The sequence below is a fragment of the Lissotriton vulgaris genome, chromosome 7 (genome assembly GCF_964263255.1).
Source record: "Lissotriton vulgaris chromosome 7, aLisVul1.2, whole genome shotgun sequence".
NCBI classification, from domain to species: domain Eukaryota; kingdom Metazoa; phylum Chordata; class Amphibia; order Caudata; family Salamandridae; genus Lissotriton; species Lissotriton vulgaris.
Window position 1 is genome coordinate 1,263,554,739 of NC_141695.1, and position 16,803 is coordinate 1,263,571,541.

Here is a 16,803-nt window from a genome sequence, read left to right on the forward strand (position 1 = left end):
AGTCCCACCCCAAGTGTCTTGGGGATTCAAATGAATCAACCCCTCCAGGGCTCAACTTGCAGTTAACACCTTCGGGCTGGGACTTTTGTTCTTCAGGGAGGGTGTTTTGATAATTGCATCAAGGAGTGATGGGCTGAGTTGGGGATGTCTGCAGAAGGGCATCCCATGGAGGTGAAGAGGTATAATTGCACTGAAAGTCAGTTATTAATGGGTATTTCTTTTTGAGGGACTGATGTTCAATGTGAAATATTGGTGTAAGGTGATGTCATAAGCTAAGTGGCTAGACTTAGACACTCTTGCTAGGGTGTCTGGCAGTATTTACAACTTAATCCTGTGATCATCTGTGATGCCTTTAGGGGCTGTAATTGCAATGCATTTTTAATGATATCCAAATGTGCTGAGTTCTGTCATTCTAAAGTGTGCGTAACGAATATGCTACTTACCAGTATGCATGTGTTCTTGGCATGTAGGGATGCTGACATTCATATCTGTGCATAGATCGCTGCCTAGTGTTGGGTCCAGATGATTGCACATTGTTGTCCTGGAAGAGTCTTGGAAGTATCACGAGATAGGTGGCTCCTCCCCTGGACTACAGTGCGCATGGGCATCGACTCCATCCTCAGATTGTTTTTAGCCATTGTGGCAGAGATGGAGTGTAATACAGTAAGTGATGACCATGCTAAGAGTAATTCTGAGTGCTGCAGCCGCTACAGGCGCCGGGGAGGTGGGCGGGCGATATGAATGTCAGTAACCCTACATGCCAAGAACAGATGCATACTGGTAAGCAGCATATTCGGTTCGAGGCATGTGGGCTGCTGAATTCATATCTGTGCATAGAATATATAACAGTCCCTCTATTAGCGGCGGCCGCCCGTGCCAGCTGCAGCAGTCTGAAAAAGTGTTTTTAGAACAGCCTGCCCTACAGCTGCCTGCTGTTTGGAGTGCACATCTACGCAGTAGTGTTTTGTAAATGTGTGTATGGTAGACCATGTGGCTGCTCTACAGATTTCCTCTAAAGGAATGTTTCCAAGGAAAGCCATGGAGGCCCCCAACTTTCGTGTGGAGTGGGTTCTCGGGGGAACTGTTAATGTGCGCTTAGCCTTTTGATAGCAAATCTGTATGCACTTAACGATCCACCTGGCTATACCTGCTTAGGAAATGGGGTTGCCTTTGTGTTGTGGTGAAAAGGCACCAAACAGTTGTTTTGTTTTCCTAAAGTGGCAGCCGATTTACAGGCGCCATCTTTGTTGGGGACTAGTTCCTCCCCTCACACTCCTCCCACGTCTGGAAGAGCGCGCAGGAGCGCATTTAAACGCCAGAACGATCGCGCGCAGGTAGACTTGCTGTTTGTAGCGCGCTGGCTGCTGCTATATTTTAAAACCTTTTAGTTGCTACTTAATACATTATTTGCGCCGCTTATTATTCTTGCGCCGTGTACCCTGTACTTCTAGCTTTCAGCGCTAGCGAGTTCTTACTTGCACGTTAAAGGTGGTTACACCCTGCACTTGCAAGAAACAGGGCAGCTAGGGACCGAGACTGGGGGCTTTTGCGGCCGCCATCTTTGAGAGGGCTTTCGTGGCAGCCGATTTACGGGCACCATCTTTGTTGGGGACTAGTTCCTCCCCTCACACTCCTCCCACGTGTAGGGCTACAAATAATGGGTAGACGGTCGGAGCGCAGCGGGTGCGCGCCGGAGGTGCGCCAGAGGTAAGCCCGTTTGCGCCCGTTTGCGTCCCGGGCGCGTCCGGTGTGTCTACCTCGGCCACTTATCGGGCGTTGGACCCTCCTGTAGATTCTCAAGATCACCAGACGTACACCAATGGGGGTAAGGACTGTTCTACGATCCACCCTCCTTTTTCAGTCCTTTCTTGTGGTCTACTGAATGTTCGATCTCTTGTAAAACACCATGCGGAAATTGCTCTTCTGATAGACTCTCTACATCTAGATGTCCTCTTCGTAACTGAAACTTGGACTAAGTCAGACTGCGCAGTGGAACTTGGGTGGGCCTGCCCTCCGGGTTATCTTATAAAACACTCCCCTCGAACAACTGGTAGGGGGGCGGTATAGGCTATATATTTAGAGATTCAATCTCCTTCATTCAGTTGGAGGTGAAGGATGTATCAGGATTTGAGACCATGGGCTTCTCAATCACGGCCCAGAGCGGTACTTTGGTAACAGGACTTTTATGTTGTAGGCCTCCCGCCTCAACCACCACGGCCATTCAGCCATTGATTGATCTTATCTACGACCTCTCAAACTCCCATACTAGATTATTAGTGTTGGGTGATGTTAACCTTTGGCCTTCTGGCCCTCAAGATCTGGCATATAGAGAACTTTGCCAAGCATGTAGCAATATACAACTTGCACAGTTGGTTTCAGCACCTACTCACGTCAAAGGGCATACTTTAGACCTTGTATTTGCCGACAAAGATCTAGTTGTAGTGGGAGAGGTCGTGGATCAATGCTGGACTGATCATGCACTAGTCCCACTGTCTATCTCTTTGCCTGGTTCACTAAGGATAGGTGATCCAGGTGCCACTAAGATCAGTAGGCAATGGTCTCGTCTTCTGAAACATCCAACCAGACCTACCCTGCTGCCCAGACCATTTACGGTGAAGGATAGTGTGGATAAAAGTTATCAGGTCTTTTGCCAGCAGATTGTGACATCTCTGGACGAATTGGCCCCTTTAAGGAAAGTGAGGGACAGACCCAGAAGAACTAATGCCTGGTTCACTGATGATCTTGGACAGCACAAACTCTGCTGCAAACAGGCGGAACGACTTTGGAGGAGAGACTATAGGGAGGCAGATAAGGTAGCATATAAAGCGACCTTGCAGGAATACAAGATTCAGCTGAAGAAGGCCAAGGCTCAATTTTTGGCAGACATGTTGGCCAAGGCCCCTAACAAATCGCAGGCATTGTTTAAAGTGGTTGACAATCTAGCCAACCCGCCTTGTACTGCTCCGGCTATCCCGGTCTCCCAGAAATTGTGCGACGCGGTGGCCTCTGCGTTTGAGGAGAAGATTAAGAAAATTCTGAGCGGACTTCAGATCTCCGGCCAGCCTACATCTTCTTTGCCCCCCCTCGCAGAACCTCCTCCCGCGGAGACCCAGCTGTCCTGCTTTCCTGGTCCTTCTCTGGAGGAATTCTGCCTTCTGGCGAATGGTGTGTCTTCGGGATCACCACTTGATCCAATGCCCCATAAGATCTGGAAGGCATTTCAAACTGAGCTGTTTCCACCGCTCCACGCCATTTGCTGCCAGTCACTGAGTACAGCAGTAGTTCCAGATAGCTGGAAGAGGGCAATTGTTACACCATTGCTGAAGAAGGCCTCCTTGGACCCTTCAAGCCCGGCCAATTACAGGCCTATTTCGCTTCTGCCTTTTATAATAAAGGTTGTGGAGAAGTGGGTCACGAAAACACTAACCAGCTTTCTGGAAAAGAACTCCTGCCTGGATACATCACAGTTCGGCTTCAGGCCGGCTCACGGCACGGAGGCTGCTTTGGTCACCGTGTTGGACGATCTACGAGCGCGTGTCGACATGGGCAAGTCAGCATTCTTAGTGCTGCTTGACATGTCGGCCGCGTTCGACACGGTGGACCATGCAGTACTACTGGACCGTCTCCGGAGTACAGGAGTAACTGGCCTGGCCTTGAGATGGATAACATCTTATCTCAGTGACAGACAGCAGGCAGTGGCACTACCACCTTTTCGCTCTGCCATGCAGCAAGTGGATCAGGGTGTCCCCCATGGGTCGGCGATCATCCCGATCCTGTTTAATCTGTACTTGCGACCTCTGGTCGCCCTGATAAAGTCATTCGGCATATCTGTCATCAATTATGCCGATGACACTCGATTGATTTTTTCATTTGAGGGTACCAGGGCAATATCGAGAGACACCTTCCACTGCTGCATGGCGGCTACAGCAGAGTGGCTGCGAGCCAACTCGCTTCAATTTAATGGATCCAAAACGGAGGTTCTCCATTGCTCCCTAGACCGTACCCCTCGCCCGCTTCCGGACTATTTTTGGCCTACATCTATTCCAGGTACAGTAGAGGCTGCTGAGTCGGCCCGTAATTTGGGAGTTCTGTTTGAATCCAATCTGCAGCTTGATGCCTCTGTGAACAGAACTATAGCGGGCTGTATGGGCTTACTTCGTGCCCTACGTAAGATCTTACCGCTTCTTCCCAAGGAGGCAAGGGCAGAGGTAGTGCGCAGTTCTATTCTTAGTCGATTAGACTACTGCAATGCACTACTTCTGGGAGCCCCAAAAACTTTGATTCTAAAGCTTCAGAGGATCCAAAATATGGCGGCTAAATTGGCTCTATCCCGTCCTCGATCTGCCTCTTCCTCTGGCGCATTAGCAGACCTCCATTGGTTACACATCCAAGAGAGAATTTCCTTCAAGGCGCTCTGTCTCGTCTTTAAGGCCTTGCACGGACAGGGGCCGATACCGCTCCAAAACCTTTTTTCCTGGTGCTGCGCTGCCAGACCCCTAAGATCCTCCTCTGCGTTTCTGGTGACGGTCCCCAGGATCAATAGAGTGAGGATGGGTGGCCGTGCTTTTAGTTTCACGGCTGCCACTCTCTGGAACACCCTCCCGCTGGCGCTGAGGTGTAGACAAGATTTCATCCCTTTTAAAAAGGACCTCAAGACCTTTTTGTTCCCCAGAGCAATGTAATGGTAGTATGCCAGCAGGATAGACGCAGTCTCAGCGCCAGGATACCCTTTGGGTGGCAGTCGCGCTTAACAAGTAAATAAATAAATAAATACATCTTTTGTCCTATCTATGTAGTACATTAGAGCTCTTTTGACATCTAGTGTGTGGAGCATTCTTTCTGCCACTGAATCAGGATTCTGGAAGAACACTGGCAGTTCTATAGTTTGATTGATATGTAACTGTGAAACCACCTTAGGCATAAACTTTGGGTTAGTGCGTAGTACCACCCTGTTGGAGTGAATCTGTATGAATGGCTCCTGGATAGTTAGTGCCTGAAGTTCACTAACTCGTCGTAGCGATGTGATTGCGATTAGGAAAGCCACTTTCCATGTCAAGAATTGTATCTCGCATGAGTGTAGAGGCTCAAAAGGTGGACCCATCAGTCTGGTGAGGACCACATTCAGGTTCCATACAGGTGCTGGTGGGTGTCGGGGAGGAATAACTTGTTTGAGTCCCTCCGGAAAAGCTTTGATGGCAGGCACTCTGAAAAGTGAGAGATACTGTCTGTTTTGGAGATAAGCTGCTATTGCGGATAAATTTATACGAATGGAAGCATAGGCCAGATTGCATTTGTATAGATGTAACAGATAACAGATGATGTTGTGAGTAGATGCATCTAGCGGATTAATGTTGTTGTTGGTACAATAAATGACAAACCGCTTCCATTTTGCCGCATAACATGCTCTAGTGGTGGGCTTTCTTGCCTCCCTTATGATCTCCATACAGTCAGGAGGCAGGTTGAGGTAGCCAAATTCAAAGACCTCAGGAGCCAGATCGCCAGGTTGAGCTGTTGCGGATCTGGATGCTGAATGTCGCCATGGCTCTGCGTCAAAAGCCTGGGCGTGAGGTGCAGCCTTTGATGCGGTACCACGGAGAGTTCTAGAAACGTGGCGTACCATGGTTGGCGTGCCCACGTTGGAGCAACAAGGATGAGAGTCATCGAGTGTTGCTTCAGCTTGCGTGCCACCAGCGGTATTAGTGGTGCTGGGGGAAAAGCGTACGCAAATATGACTGACCAGTTCATCCATATTGCATTTCCCTGAGACTGTGGGTGTGGGAACCTGGCGGCAAAGCTTTGGTATTTTGCATTTTCCCTTGTGGCGAAGAGGTCTATCTCTGGATGGCCCCACTGCTGGAAGTACGGGTGGAGTACTGATGGATGTATCTCCTACTCGTGCATCTGGTGGCTGTGCCTACTGAGCAGGTCCGCCATCTGATTGTTCTTGCCTGGGAGGTGTTCTGCCATGAGGAAGATGTTTCTCTGAATGGCCCACTTCCACATGCTCCACATGCTCTGAGCCAGATGAAATAACTGTGGAGAGTGTGTACCTCCCTGCTTCTGTATGTAGTACATGGTCGTCATGTTGTCCGTCCGGATCAACACAACATTGTTGCACAAATGTACCTTGAATGCTTTCATTGCTATGAAGATAGCCATCAGTTCCAGAAGGTTGATGTGCATCTTTTTCTGCTGTGCTGTCCATAGTCCCTGCACTGTGTAGTGGAGTACATGAGCTCCCCATCCCTGGAGAGATGCGTCCGTTGTCAGTATAATCTGTGGCACAGGCTCCTGGAACGGTTGGCCCCTGCAAAGGTTTTGTGGATTCCACCAATGCAGAGAGTTGTATGCGCGACCGATCACCAACACTAGGTCTTTCAATTGTCCGTGAGCCTGATTCCACTGACGTGCTAAGCACTCCTGAAGCGGACGCATGTGTAGTCTCGCGTGCGGGACTATGAAGATGCAGGAGACCATCATGCCTATCAACTGCATGAACACTCGTGCTAGAAAGCGAGTGTTGCGGTTTGAATTTCCGTATCAGCAATTGCATGCTGTTGGTCCTCCCTGAATTTGGCTGTGCTTTGGCTGCCAGAGTGTTTATTGTTGCGCCCAAGTACTGCCGTACGTGGGCGGGCTGAAGGTGGGACTTTGGATAATTCAGTGAAAACCCCAGATCGTGAAGAAGGTGAATGGTGTGGGACATGTGGCCGGCACATTGCTGGGCTGACTTCGCCTGGATAAGCCAGTCGTCCAGATAAGGGTAGACGTGAACGTTCTGTCTCCGTAGGTGTGCAGCCACTGTCGCCAAGCACTTGGTAAACACCCTGGGTGCTGTCGTCACTCCGAAAGTTAGGACATTGAACTGATAATGCTGATCCTGAATGGTAAATCTGAGACATTTCCTGTGTGACGGGTGTAGCGGTATATGGAAATATGCGTCTTTGAGATCTAGTGTTGCGAGGAAATCTCCCTGACTGAGTAACGGTAGAACCTGCTGTAATGTGAGCATGTGAAAGTGTTCTGATAGAATGTACTGGTTTAGGGGCCTGAGGTCCAGTATGGGCCTGAGGGACCTGTCCTTTTTTGGGATCAAGAAGTACAGCGAGTACACCCCTGTACCTTTTTGTTCCACAGGCACGAGCTCTATGGCTCCTTTTTGCAGCATGCTGACTACCTTCTGCTGCAATAATTGTAAATGCTCTGCGGACATAGGATGGTGTCTTGGGGGTATGTTGGGTGGAGAGGATGTTAACTCCAGACAATAACCGTACTGGATAAGCTGCCTCACCCACCTGTCTGTAGTGATGGATTTCCAGACCGGCAGGAACTGTTGTAGTCTCCCCCGACCGGTGTGGTATGGTCGGGGGCAGTGACAAGACGTCACTGTTTGTTAGTGGCGGAGGATCGGGAGCTGTTGTTTCCACAACCTCTGCCCTTGGTGCTGTTTCCACGGTAGCCACCCCTATTGTTCTTGTTGTTAGTTGTCTGCGTGCCTCCCTAACTGTATTGTGTCTGCTGGGACAGCTGGCCTCTGGAAGCTCCTCTATTGTTGGAGCGACGAAAGGAACCACCCCTGAACTGCTGCGACTGTAGAGCCCCCATAGACTTTGCAGTCTCTGTGTCCTTTTTAATTTTTAGGTTTTGCCTAAGCGAAAGCTGTGCACTGCGCAGCTTTTATGCGCAGGTGAAAACCTTATGTTTACAGTAGAGTGGCTCGGGAATCCGCCCTCTGTTCCATTGGCTAGCTCCATAAATGGAGGCTAGCCATTGGAACAGAGATCTGTCCGTCATGGCCGGACCAGATTCATGGGCGTTCCCGCAATTTCTTCCCTCTCCACCCCTTTCCAATCGTCATTGCGGCGGTGGGCATATGCAATTTTTTTTTTTTGGTCTCGCCATGTTTTCTTCATTTCCACCGTGTCTTTTGCAGGGGTGGGCTGTGCACTGAGGCCGCTGATCAGGTAAGCAGCATTTTTTAATACTTTTGTTTTTATCCCGTTCCCGACCCCCCCTCCTGCTCTCCGTGTGCCCGTTCCCGCCCCTGCCCCCCCCTTCCGCTCTCCGTGTGCCCGTTCCCGCACCACTTGTAAATGCTTGTTTACAGTGTGCGCAGCCACTAAGTCTCCAGTTCCGGGACTAAGACAAGGGAGGCCGTGGGACTGACCGGGAGGATGGCAGTGCGAGATGCAAGAGGTTCCCGGAGAGAGGGGGGCGATGGTAACACACATTCACAGTCACACTTTGATTTCTGCCGCAGCCCGGAGGAAACACCGGAAGAAGATGTCCGGCCCGCCGCCTAGTTGTGGGCGGGGCCGGGAGGACGTAGTTTCCCGTCACCTGTGCGCTTCTCCCCTGCCTGTCCATGTTATGCTGCCCTCCTGTACGTCTCCCCCAAGAGTTGCTTTCTAATCCATGTGCTCCTCCCCACCCGCTCCATGACGTTCTTTCGCCTGTTGCTTCCACCTAACCCCGACCTCCATGTTACTTTCTGCCTCCCGCACCCTCTGTGTTGTTTCCCCACCCTCATCCTTTGCGATTCTTCATTCCACCTGCACACTACATGTTGTATCACCCTACCCAATTCCCTTTGTGGTGTGTTCCTTTCTCTGTCACCTGTGCGCTTCTCCCCTGCCTGTCCATGTTATGCTGCACTCCTGTACGTCTCCCCCAAGAGTTGCTTTATAATCCATGTGCTCCTCCCCACCCGCTCCATGACGTTCTTTCGCCTGTTGCTTCCCCCTAACCCCGGCCTCCATGTTACTTTCTGCCACCCGCACCCTGTGTTGTTTCCCCACCCTCATCCTTTGCGATTCTTCATTCCACCTGCACACTACATGTTGTATCACCCTACCCAATTCCCTTTGTGATGCTTCCATCCATGTGCATCCTTTGTGATTCTCCTCTTTACGCGTGACCTCAATCTTGCTGCCCCCCACCTTGTGATGCTCCGGAGATGCTGCAGATCATTGCTAAAAACCAGTGGCAAAATCAATGAGTCCCAAAGGCCATCTCTGTTGGTTTTGTCAATACTTGTTCTTCAAGCATCTTTATACCTCAGCGGCAAGAAATACATGTGAAATTTCTTTTTTTTTAAAATAGTTTTGTTACAGATTGTCTGCTACGTTCGCCTCCAAAATAGGCACCCTGCCTTACATAATTATACAATGACCAGTGTGAACTGGAAGCGATGCATTGTCCATTATAATACTGGTTTTTTTTCACCCAAAGTCCAGAAAATGTTCAACAAAGAGTAAAAAAAAAAAGGGCTCAGTTATAGTTTTTGTGGCATGAAAACGAATAGTTTCTTACCTGTCGGTGTAGTTTTGCAGCTTGAAGATCTTTCTGGATTCACTATGCTGTGCATATTCCGCGGTCTTGTGGTTGGGTCAGGATTCGTAGTCTTTTCTTTGTTTTTTTTTGTTTTTTTGTAGCCCTTGTGGGCGTCGGCGTCACACCTCCTCGGGTGCATTTCCGGTGACGTCGGCATGCTTCCTGCGGAAGCTCCCACTCTTGGGCGCCATCTTCGGATTCTTTTTTCCGTATTTCCTTCTTTTCCGAAGCAATGGCAATGTTCTATTCAGGTGATAATTTCTTTACCACTTGTCCTTATATTCTGTTACTTCTTCTCCTCCTATCTCCCTTTTTTTTTTTGTTTTTTTGTTTTTTGACCACCTCTTCTCTCTCCAGCCTCATCTTTCTGGCTGAGGTGGGTGGGTTCGCTAGTGAATCCAGAAAGATCTTCAAGCTGCAAAACTACACCGACAGGTAAGAAACTATTCGTTTTGCAGCGTGAATCTTTCTGGATTCACTATGCTGTGCATAGATTTCGTAGCGGTTTCTCATTTCCGTGGTGGCTGGGTGGAAGATGAGCTCTGGTTTCTGAATATATGCTGGAGCACCCTTTGTCCGACTTGTGCTTCCTTGTTCATCTGAACATCCACGCAATAGTGCTTCGTGAATGTGTGCACCGAAGCCCATGTTGCCGCCAGGCATATGTCTTGTATGGGTGTATTGGCCAGGAAGGCTATTGTAGCCCCCTTTTTCCTACTGGAGTGGGCGCGTGCCCCCTCTGCCAGTTCTTCTCCTGCCCCTTTTGTGGCAGAGTTGGATTGTTTGCGCGATCCATCGTGCAATAGTGGTCTTAGTGACTGCTTTGCCCATGTAACTGTTGGCGAACGACACAAAGAACTGTTTCGTTTTCCTGTGTCCTTTTGTCCTTTCGATGTAATGCATGACCGCCCTTCTGGCGTCCAGGGTATGCAGAGCTCGCTCTGCGCTAGTGGTTGGTTTTTGGAAAAAACTCGGTATCTGTATGGACTGGTTCATGTGGAACTTGGACACCACCTTCGGCATGAAGTGTGGGTCGGTCCTCATCACCACCCTGTCATTGTGTATTTGTAAGTAGGGCTCCTGTAGCGTTAGCGCTTGCAGCTCGCTCACTCTGCGTAAGGACGTAATTGCAACCAGGAAAGCAGTTTTCAAAGTTAGCATCTTCAAAGAGGCCTTGTGAAGCGGCTCGAAGGGCTCCTTCATGAGTTCCGTCAGGACCACGTTTAAGTTCCATGCCGGTGGTGGCACCCGCTTGGGTGGTGCAATCCTTTTTGCTCCTTCCAGGAACCTCTGTACAACTTGTGATGTGAAGAAGCTTCTGCCCATCTCACCCCTTGTGTATGCCACTATAGCCGCCAGGTGAACTCTCAAGGAGGACGAGCTGAGTTTTTTGTCCAGTAAGTGTGTCAGGTACTTCAGTACCGTGGAGTCTTTCTTCATTTTATTGTGAAGTCTCTCCCTCCTGCACCACATCGTGAACCTTTTCCTCTTTGCGACATAGCACTTTCTTGTGCTGGGCCTTCGTGCCTCCCGAAGGACCCTGAGGGTGCTCTCTGGCAGTTTCAAATGTGCGAATTCGATGTCCTCAGGAGCCATGCTACTAGGCTCATGCTCTCTGGTTCTGGGTGCAGCACCTCTCCGTTCTGCATGGAGAGCAGGTCCTTTCTCCTGCTGAATCTGTGGGGCGCACACTGCGCCATCTCCATGATCTGCGAGTACCATGTCTGCCTCGCCCACTGCGGCGCGACCAGTATCAGGGTCATGGTGCTCTCCCTGCACTTGCTCAGTACTCTGTGTATCAGTGGTATCGGGGGGAAAGCGTATGCAAATTTCCCGGACCAATCTATCCATAGGGCATTCCCAAGGGACCCTTCTTCGTGTTGTCTGGATGCGAAGTTTCGGCATTTCGCATTCTGGCGTGTTGCAAACAGGTCCACTGATGGTGTTCCCCACCTGCTGAACAGCCTCCTTGTCTCCTGAGCATTGAGCTCCCACTCGTGGGATGCCGAGGTCTGTCTGCTCAGCCAGTCTGCCTGAATGTTCTCCTTCCCTGGTAGGTGTATGGCCAGCAGGTCTATCTGGAGAGGGATGGCCCACCTCCATATCTCCTGCGCCAGCGTCGAAAGCGTTGTTGACTGTGTTCCACCCTGTTTGTTGATGTAGAACATCGCCGTGGTGTTGTCTGTCTGTAGCAAAACCCTCTGCCTGTACAGTCTTGTCTGGAAGGCTTTCAGTGCAAGGAAGATTGTCTTCAGTTCTAGGTAATTGATGTGCTTTGTCGCATCTGCTGGCGTCCAAAGACCCCTCACCAAATCCATGGACCGCTCTGGGTTCATGGACACGCTGAACAACACCCTTCCCCCATTAGACGAAGATCTGGAGGTTGATGAGAGGGCACTGTCCTCCTGGCTTCTCCACGCAGCAGATCTGTTCGCCCCCTCTGTATACTTACCTAACATCAGGGGGCAATGATGCCCACAAATGGTTCACTCAAGAACTTAGAGCACTTAAATTAGGGGTACGTCAGAAAGAAAGACAGTGGAGAGCCACCTACTCTTCACAGGATAGGGAAATCTTCTGCGTCACGAGGAAAAGTTATCAAAAAATTTTAAAACAACACAAACTTAATTACTTCTCCACAAAAATTTTATCGTCATCCAACAAGTCCAAAGATATTTTTTATATAGTTAATGAACTCTGCGATAACGATAGGACAGCCCCTTCAATAGCTCCTACGCAGAAGCTATGTGATTCCCTGAATAATTTTTTCAGAGAAAAAATTGTCACTATCAAATCGAGCATTGCTAATTCCCCAACGTCACTTCCTCTGGATGACGTTTTTTACAATCCCTCTGTATTAGACACCTTCCCGGCCATTGATGATAAAACCTTTTCCTCACTTTTGACGAGGGTAAAGTCCGGATCCCCTAACGACATCTGCCCCCCCCACATCTTCTCGGAGATCGGTCGGACTATCCCTCAGGGTATTCTACCCCTACTAAATAAATCACTGACCCAGGGCAGGGTACCCACTGGCTTTAAACACGCTTTGCTAATCCCTCTAATTAAGAAACCAGGTATGGACCCTCAGGACTCATCAAACTATCGTCCTATATCCCTGTTGCCGTTCCTATCCAAGATATTGGAGGCTCACGTCTCCAATTGCCTTTCCAACTTTGTGGAAACCACTGGATTTCTGGAGCCAAATCAAGCTGGGTTCCGTCCAGGCCATTCGACCGAGACGGTAACCCTTTCAGTCCAGAATACACTTCGGTGCAACGCGGACAGGGATGTCCACCAGGCACTGGTGCTTCTTGACCTGTCTGCTGCATTCGACACGGTCGACCACACTATTTTGGTCGGCCGTGTCGAGCAGGCAGGCCTTAGAGGTACTGCCCTGAGCTGGGTGGAATCATTCTTGTCCGACCGGACTCAAGCAGTGAGACTGGGCACCTTCACAGCCCCCAGAATCAAGAACGATTGCGGTGTCCCTCAAGGCTCATCCCTGTCTCCCCTTTTATTTAATTTATACCTGCGTCCCCTTTTGTACTCCTTGAGGAAATTCAAAGTGTGGATCTTTAATTACGCAGATGATCTGCAATTGGTTTTCCCCCTGGGGTCGCTGGATGCTGTCACCGAGTTTAGGGAGGTCATGGGTCATATCCAGAGATGGATGGGCCTTAACCACCTAAAACTCAACCCAGGCAAGACTGAACTGATCTTGCCTGGGAAGAGCGAACTCAGCTGGGGACCTCAATTCTGGCCTCCGGAGATGGGTAATCCCCCCTCCAAATCCCGCACGGTTAAGAGCCTTGGAGTCACCTTCGGTGAAGACCTCTCCTTGAAAAGTCAGGTAGGGTCAGTTGTTTCCGCATGCTTCTTTCAGCTGCGCAAGATCAGAAAGATTGCCCATTTCCTAACCCATTCTGCCCTGATACAGGTGACCATCGCCCTTGTGCTGTCTAGGCTGGACTACTCAAATAGTTTATATTTGGGCCTTCCAGCCGGGCAGCTCAAGAGGCTGCAGCTGGTTCAAAATCAGGCGGCCAGGCTGATCTGTGGGCTTCCTAAATGGCAGTCCATCAGGCCAGGCCTGGCAGACCTGCATTGGCTGCCGGTAGCCCAGAGGGTGGCTTTTAAAACCGGCTGCATTATCTTTAGGGCATTACAAAGCAAAGGCCCCAAATTTATCATCAACTTGCTTGCCAGATACACCCCCTCCCGCAACCTTCGTTCTGGTCACAAAAACTTGCTCACAGTGCCGGTTGTTAGGAAACAACGTCAGGGCGGCAGCTCCTTTCATTTTCTTGCTGCATCCCTTTGGAACTCCTTGCCAGCTTCTTTAAGGTCACACGAGGATATTCTAGCCTTTAGACTAGCCTTTAAGACCTGGCTTTTTAGAGAAGCCTATCCTTAGACGTTCTAAGCGGTCCTTCTGTTGTTGTGTTATGTTCTGAAAACTTCCTACAGCGCCATGAAGCCTACGGGCGTACGTGCGCTTTATAAGCTAAATTTAACATAACATAACATAACCTTGAGTTCCTCCATGTGAGCGCCCCATCCCCTCAGGGATGCGTCCGTGGTGATGGTCACTGTCGGAGTTGGGAGTGTAAGAGGCTGTCCCCTTGTTAAGTTCTCCAGGGTCCACCATGCCATCTCCTTCTGCACTGCGTGCTTCACCACCACAAGATCCTCCCAACTGCCCGAAGCCTGTGACCATTGTTCCTGCAGCCATTCTTGCATGGGTCTCATGTGGAGCCGCACATTCGGCACTAGGTGGATGCATGATGCCATCATCCCCATGATCTTGCTCGCAGTCCTCACTGTCCGAGCTTGCCCCTTCCGGTATAGGCGAGTTTCCTTGACCAGTGCCCTTGCTCTCTTCTAGCTGGGGAACACTTTGCCCTGTAAGGTGTTGATCTCTGCCCCCAGGAAGATCTTCACTTGCTCCGGCTCCATTGATGATTTCTTCCAATGGACGGAGAACCCCAAGTTTATGAGTGTGCTCGTCACTGTATGTGCATGCTGCTTGCACTTCTGGTACGAGTTTGCTTTCACCGGCCAGTCGTCGAGGTAAGGGTATACGTCTATCCCCTGTCTTCGTAAGTGCGCTGCGACTGACGCGAGGCACTTCGTGAATACCCTCGGTGCTGATTTCAGTCCGAAGGCCAGCGTTGTGAACTGGTAGTGGCCTCCTCCGATTGCGAACCTGAGCATATGCTTGTGCTTCTCGTTCATCGGTCGGTGTAAGTAGGCGTCCTTGAGGTCTATTGTGACCATGAAGTCTCCGACCTGCAACTGCGGCAGCACCTCCTGCAAGGAGGTCATTTTGAACTTTTGTGTTCTTATGAATTTGTTGAGGAACCTCAGGTCTAGGATGGGTCTCATTTTGTCGTCGACCTTTGGTACTAGGAAGTACGTTGAGTATATTCCCTTGTTCCTTTCCCTGAAGGGAACTCTTTCTATGGCCTTTTTTTGTAGAAGTTCTTGCACCTCTTCCTGAAGCCTCGCCAGCTGTTCTTTTGCTGGTGGCTTCCCCCTTGGTTTTCTGTTCGTTGGTTTTCTCTCCAACTCTAAGCAGTATCCGAATTGAATGATGTTTAGGATCCATTTGTCTGATGTTATTTCTCTCCATTCCTGGAGATAGAACTTTAATCTTCCTCCCACTGGTGTCATGTGGTTGTAGGTCATTAGATTGTCCTGACCCCTTCGTACGTGGTGCCCCCTGGGATCTTTTCTGTGGTCGGGCACCCGGGGGAGTGTGAAGTCACTTCGAGGTGGGCTGCTGCCCCCCTCTTCTATTCTGGCCACGTCCATTTCTCCCTCGAAAGGACTGACCCCTTGGTTGGTATTGCCAGGACTGCTTCTGGTGACCTTGCTGAGCCTGCGAGTCTGCCTGGTGCGTCTGCTGGAAGGCCTGGTGCGATGTACCTGGCTGGTTTCCACCTCTCCCGCCGGGCCTCCGTGCCGGGGTGCCTCTTCTGTTGCCTCTGAACTGCAATGCCCCCATGGATCTTGCAGTCTCGTTATCTTTTTTGAGTTGGCATAGTTTGTCGTCAACCGTTGCTCCGAAAAGTGTTTTGCCGTTGAACGGTGTGTTCAGGATACTGTGTTGTACCTCGGGTTTGAACTCTGAGATCCTGAGCCAGGCGTGTCTCCTTTCCGTGACACCCATCATCATTAGCCTGCTGGCGGTGTCTGCTCCGTCCAGGGCCGTCTTAAGGCAAGAATTTGCTGCGTTCTTCCCTTCTTCGATCAATTTTTCGGCCTTCTGCCTGGTATCCTGGGGTAGGTCCTTCACCAAGTGCCCCAGCCCCTCCATGATCTGGTACATGTGCCTGTTTAACAGGGCGTTGGAATTAGCCATGCGCCAGTGGGTCGCGGCATTTCGCTCGATCCTTCTCCCCACCAGATCCATCCTCTTGCTCTCCTTATCCGGCGGTGGGCCCGAGGTAGTAGATACGCTCACCCTCTTCCTAGCTGTGGCCGTGATAATGGAGTCAGCGGAGACATCGCCTCGAATGTAGGCCGGGTCCTTCGAGGAGTGTTTGTATTTTTTCTCTGTTCTGGGAGTTACCGCCTTGCATGTTGCGGGCTCTTTGAACGCTTCCTTTCCCTGCGCCAAGACGCTCTCGAGCATTGGGAGGAACTGGCTTCTTGTTTGTGTTGGAAGCAATGTCTCTAGCAGGAAGTCTGCTTTCTGCTTTTCTTCGTCGAGCTTTAACTTGAATGCAGTCGCGGCAGATTGTATCGCCGAGTTGTATGCCCCGATGTCGTCCGGCGGCGAGGGTCTCGAGGGGTATGAGTCGACCGCCTCCTCCGGGCTCTCGGTGTCGACGTCTAGGTAATCCTCCTCACGCGGGTCAGAGGTGACCGACTCGGCGTCCACTTTACTGCCCTCTTCGTCCTCGTAGCTGTAATCCTCGTAGGGATTTTCTTCAGCTTCCCGGTCGTCGACCATCTCGTCGCTAGGCACATGGTCGTCGACATGTTCCTCTTCCTCCTCGACCAGATCTAGCACTGCGTGCTTGGTCTTGTGTGGAATCGTAAAGGCACTCATCTCTGCGGCGACCTCCTTTCTCCCCTGCAAGAGGCTTGCCATCTCGGCTTCCAGCCAACGTCTTTTCCTTTCCACCTCGGCCGCGTTTTCGGCTTCGGAACGTTCGGCTCCTCTCTTCGGCGTCGAGATTTTCGGCGTCGACGGCTTGGACGTCGAACTGGCTTTCGGGTCCTTGGGCGTTGCCGAGGCTTTAGGGTCTTTCTCCCTCGACGTCGATCGGTCCCTTTCGGCGACGATCTTCGACGTTTTCTGCTGGTCAACAGCCTTTGGCGCCAGGGACTCCTTCTCCGAGGATCCGCTGGGCCTGCTCGTGGTCGCGGACGGCAGCTGTCGCTGCGTCGGCGCCTTCGGGCTCTTGGCCTCGTGCTTTCGAGACTCAGAGTCTCACGTGTTTTTGTGGGACGTCGAGT

At 50.7% G+C, this 16,803-nt stretch overlaps 2 protein-coding genes across 8 annotated transcripts in view; both read right to left on the reverse strand.

Annotated features, from left to right (window-relative positions):
* BRD8 (bromodomain containing 8) overlaps positions 1-16,803 on the reverse strand; it is a 483,292-nt gene that overhangs the window by 314,602 nt on the left and 151,887 nt on the right. The gene's annotated exons all lie outside the window — the stretch shown is intronic.
* On the reverse strand, positions 9,670-16,294 carry LOC147703381 (uncharacterized). Its single transcript, XM_086928407.1, has 3 exons — positions 16,192-16,294; positions 13,862-14,238; positions 9,670-11,637 (listed from the first exon to the last, which is right to left on the reverse strand). The coding sequence occupies exons 1-3, from the start codon at positions 16,292-16,294 to the stop codon at positions 10,048-10,050; spliced, it is 2,070 nt and encodes a 689-aa protein (XP_086784533.1). The 3' UTR covers positions 9,670-10,047.

Coding starts and splice junctions, on each gene's coding strand:
- LOC147703381 (XM_086928407.1), bottom strand. CDS start 16,294: ATGGTCGACGACCGGGAAGCTGAAGAAAATCCCTACGAGGATTACAGC. Junction 14,239..16,191: donor GTCGGTCACCTCTGACCCGC/GTGAGGAGGATT, acceptor AACACCTTACAG/GGCAAAGTGTTCCCCAGCTA. Junction 11,638..13,861: donor ATGGAGGAACTCAAGGTTAT/GTTATGTTATGT, acceptor GGATTTGGTGAG/GGGTCTTTGGACGCCAGCAG.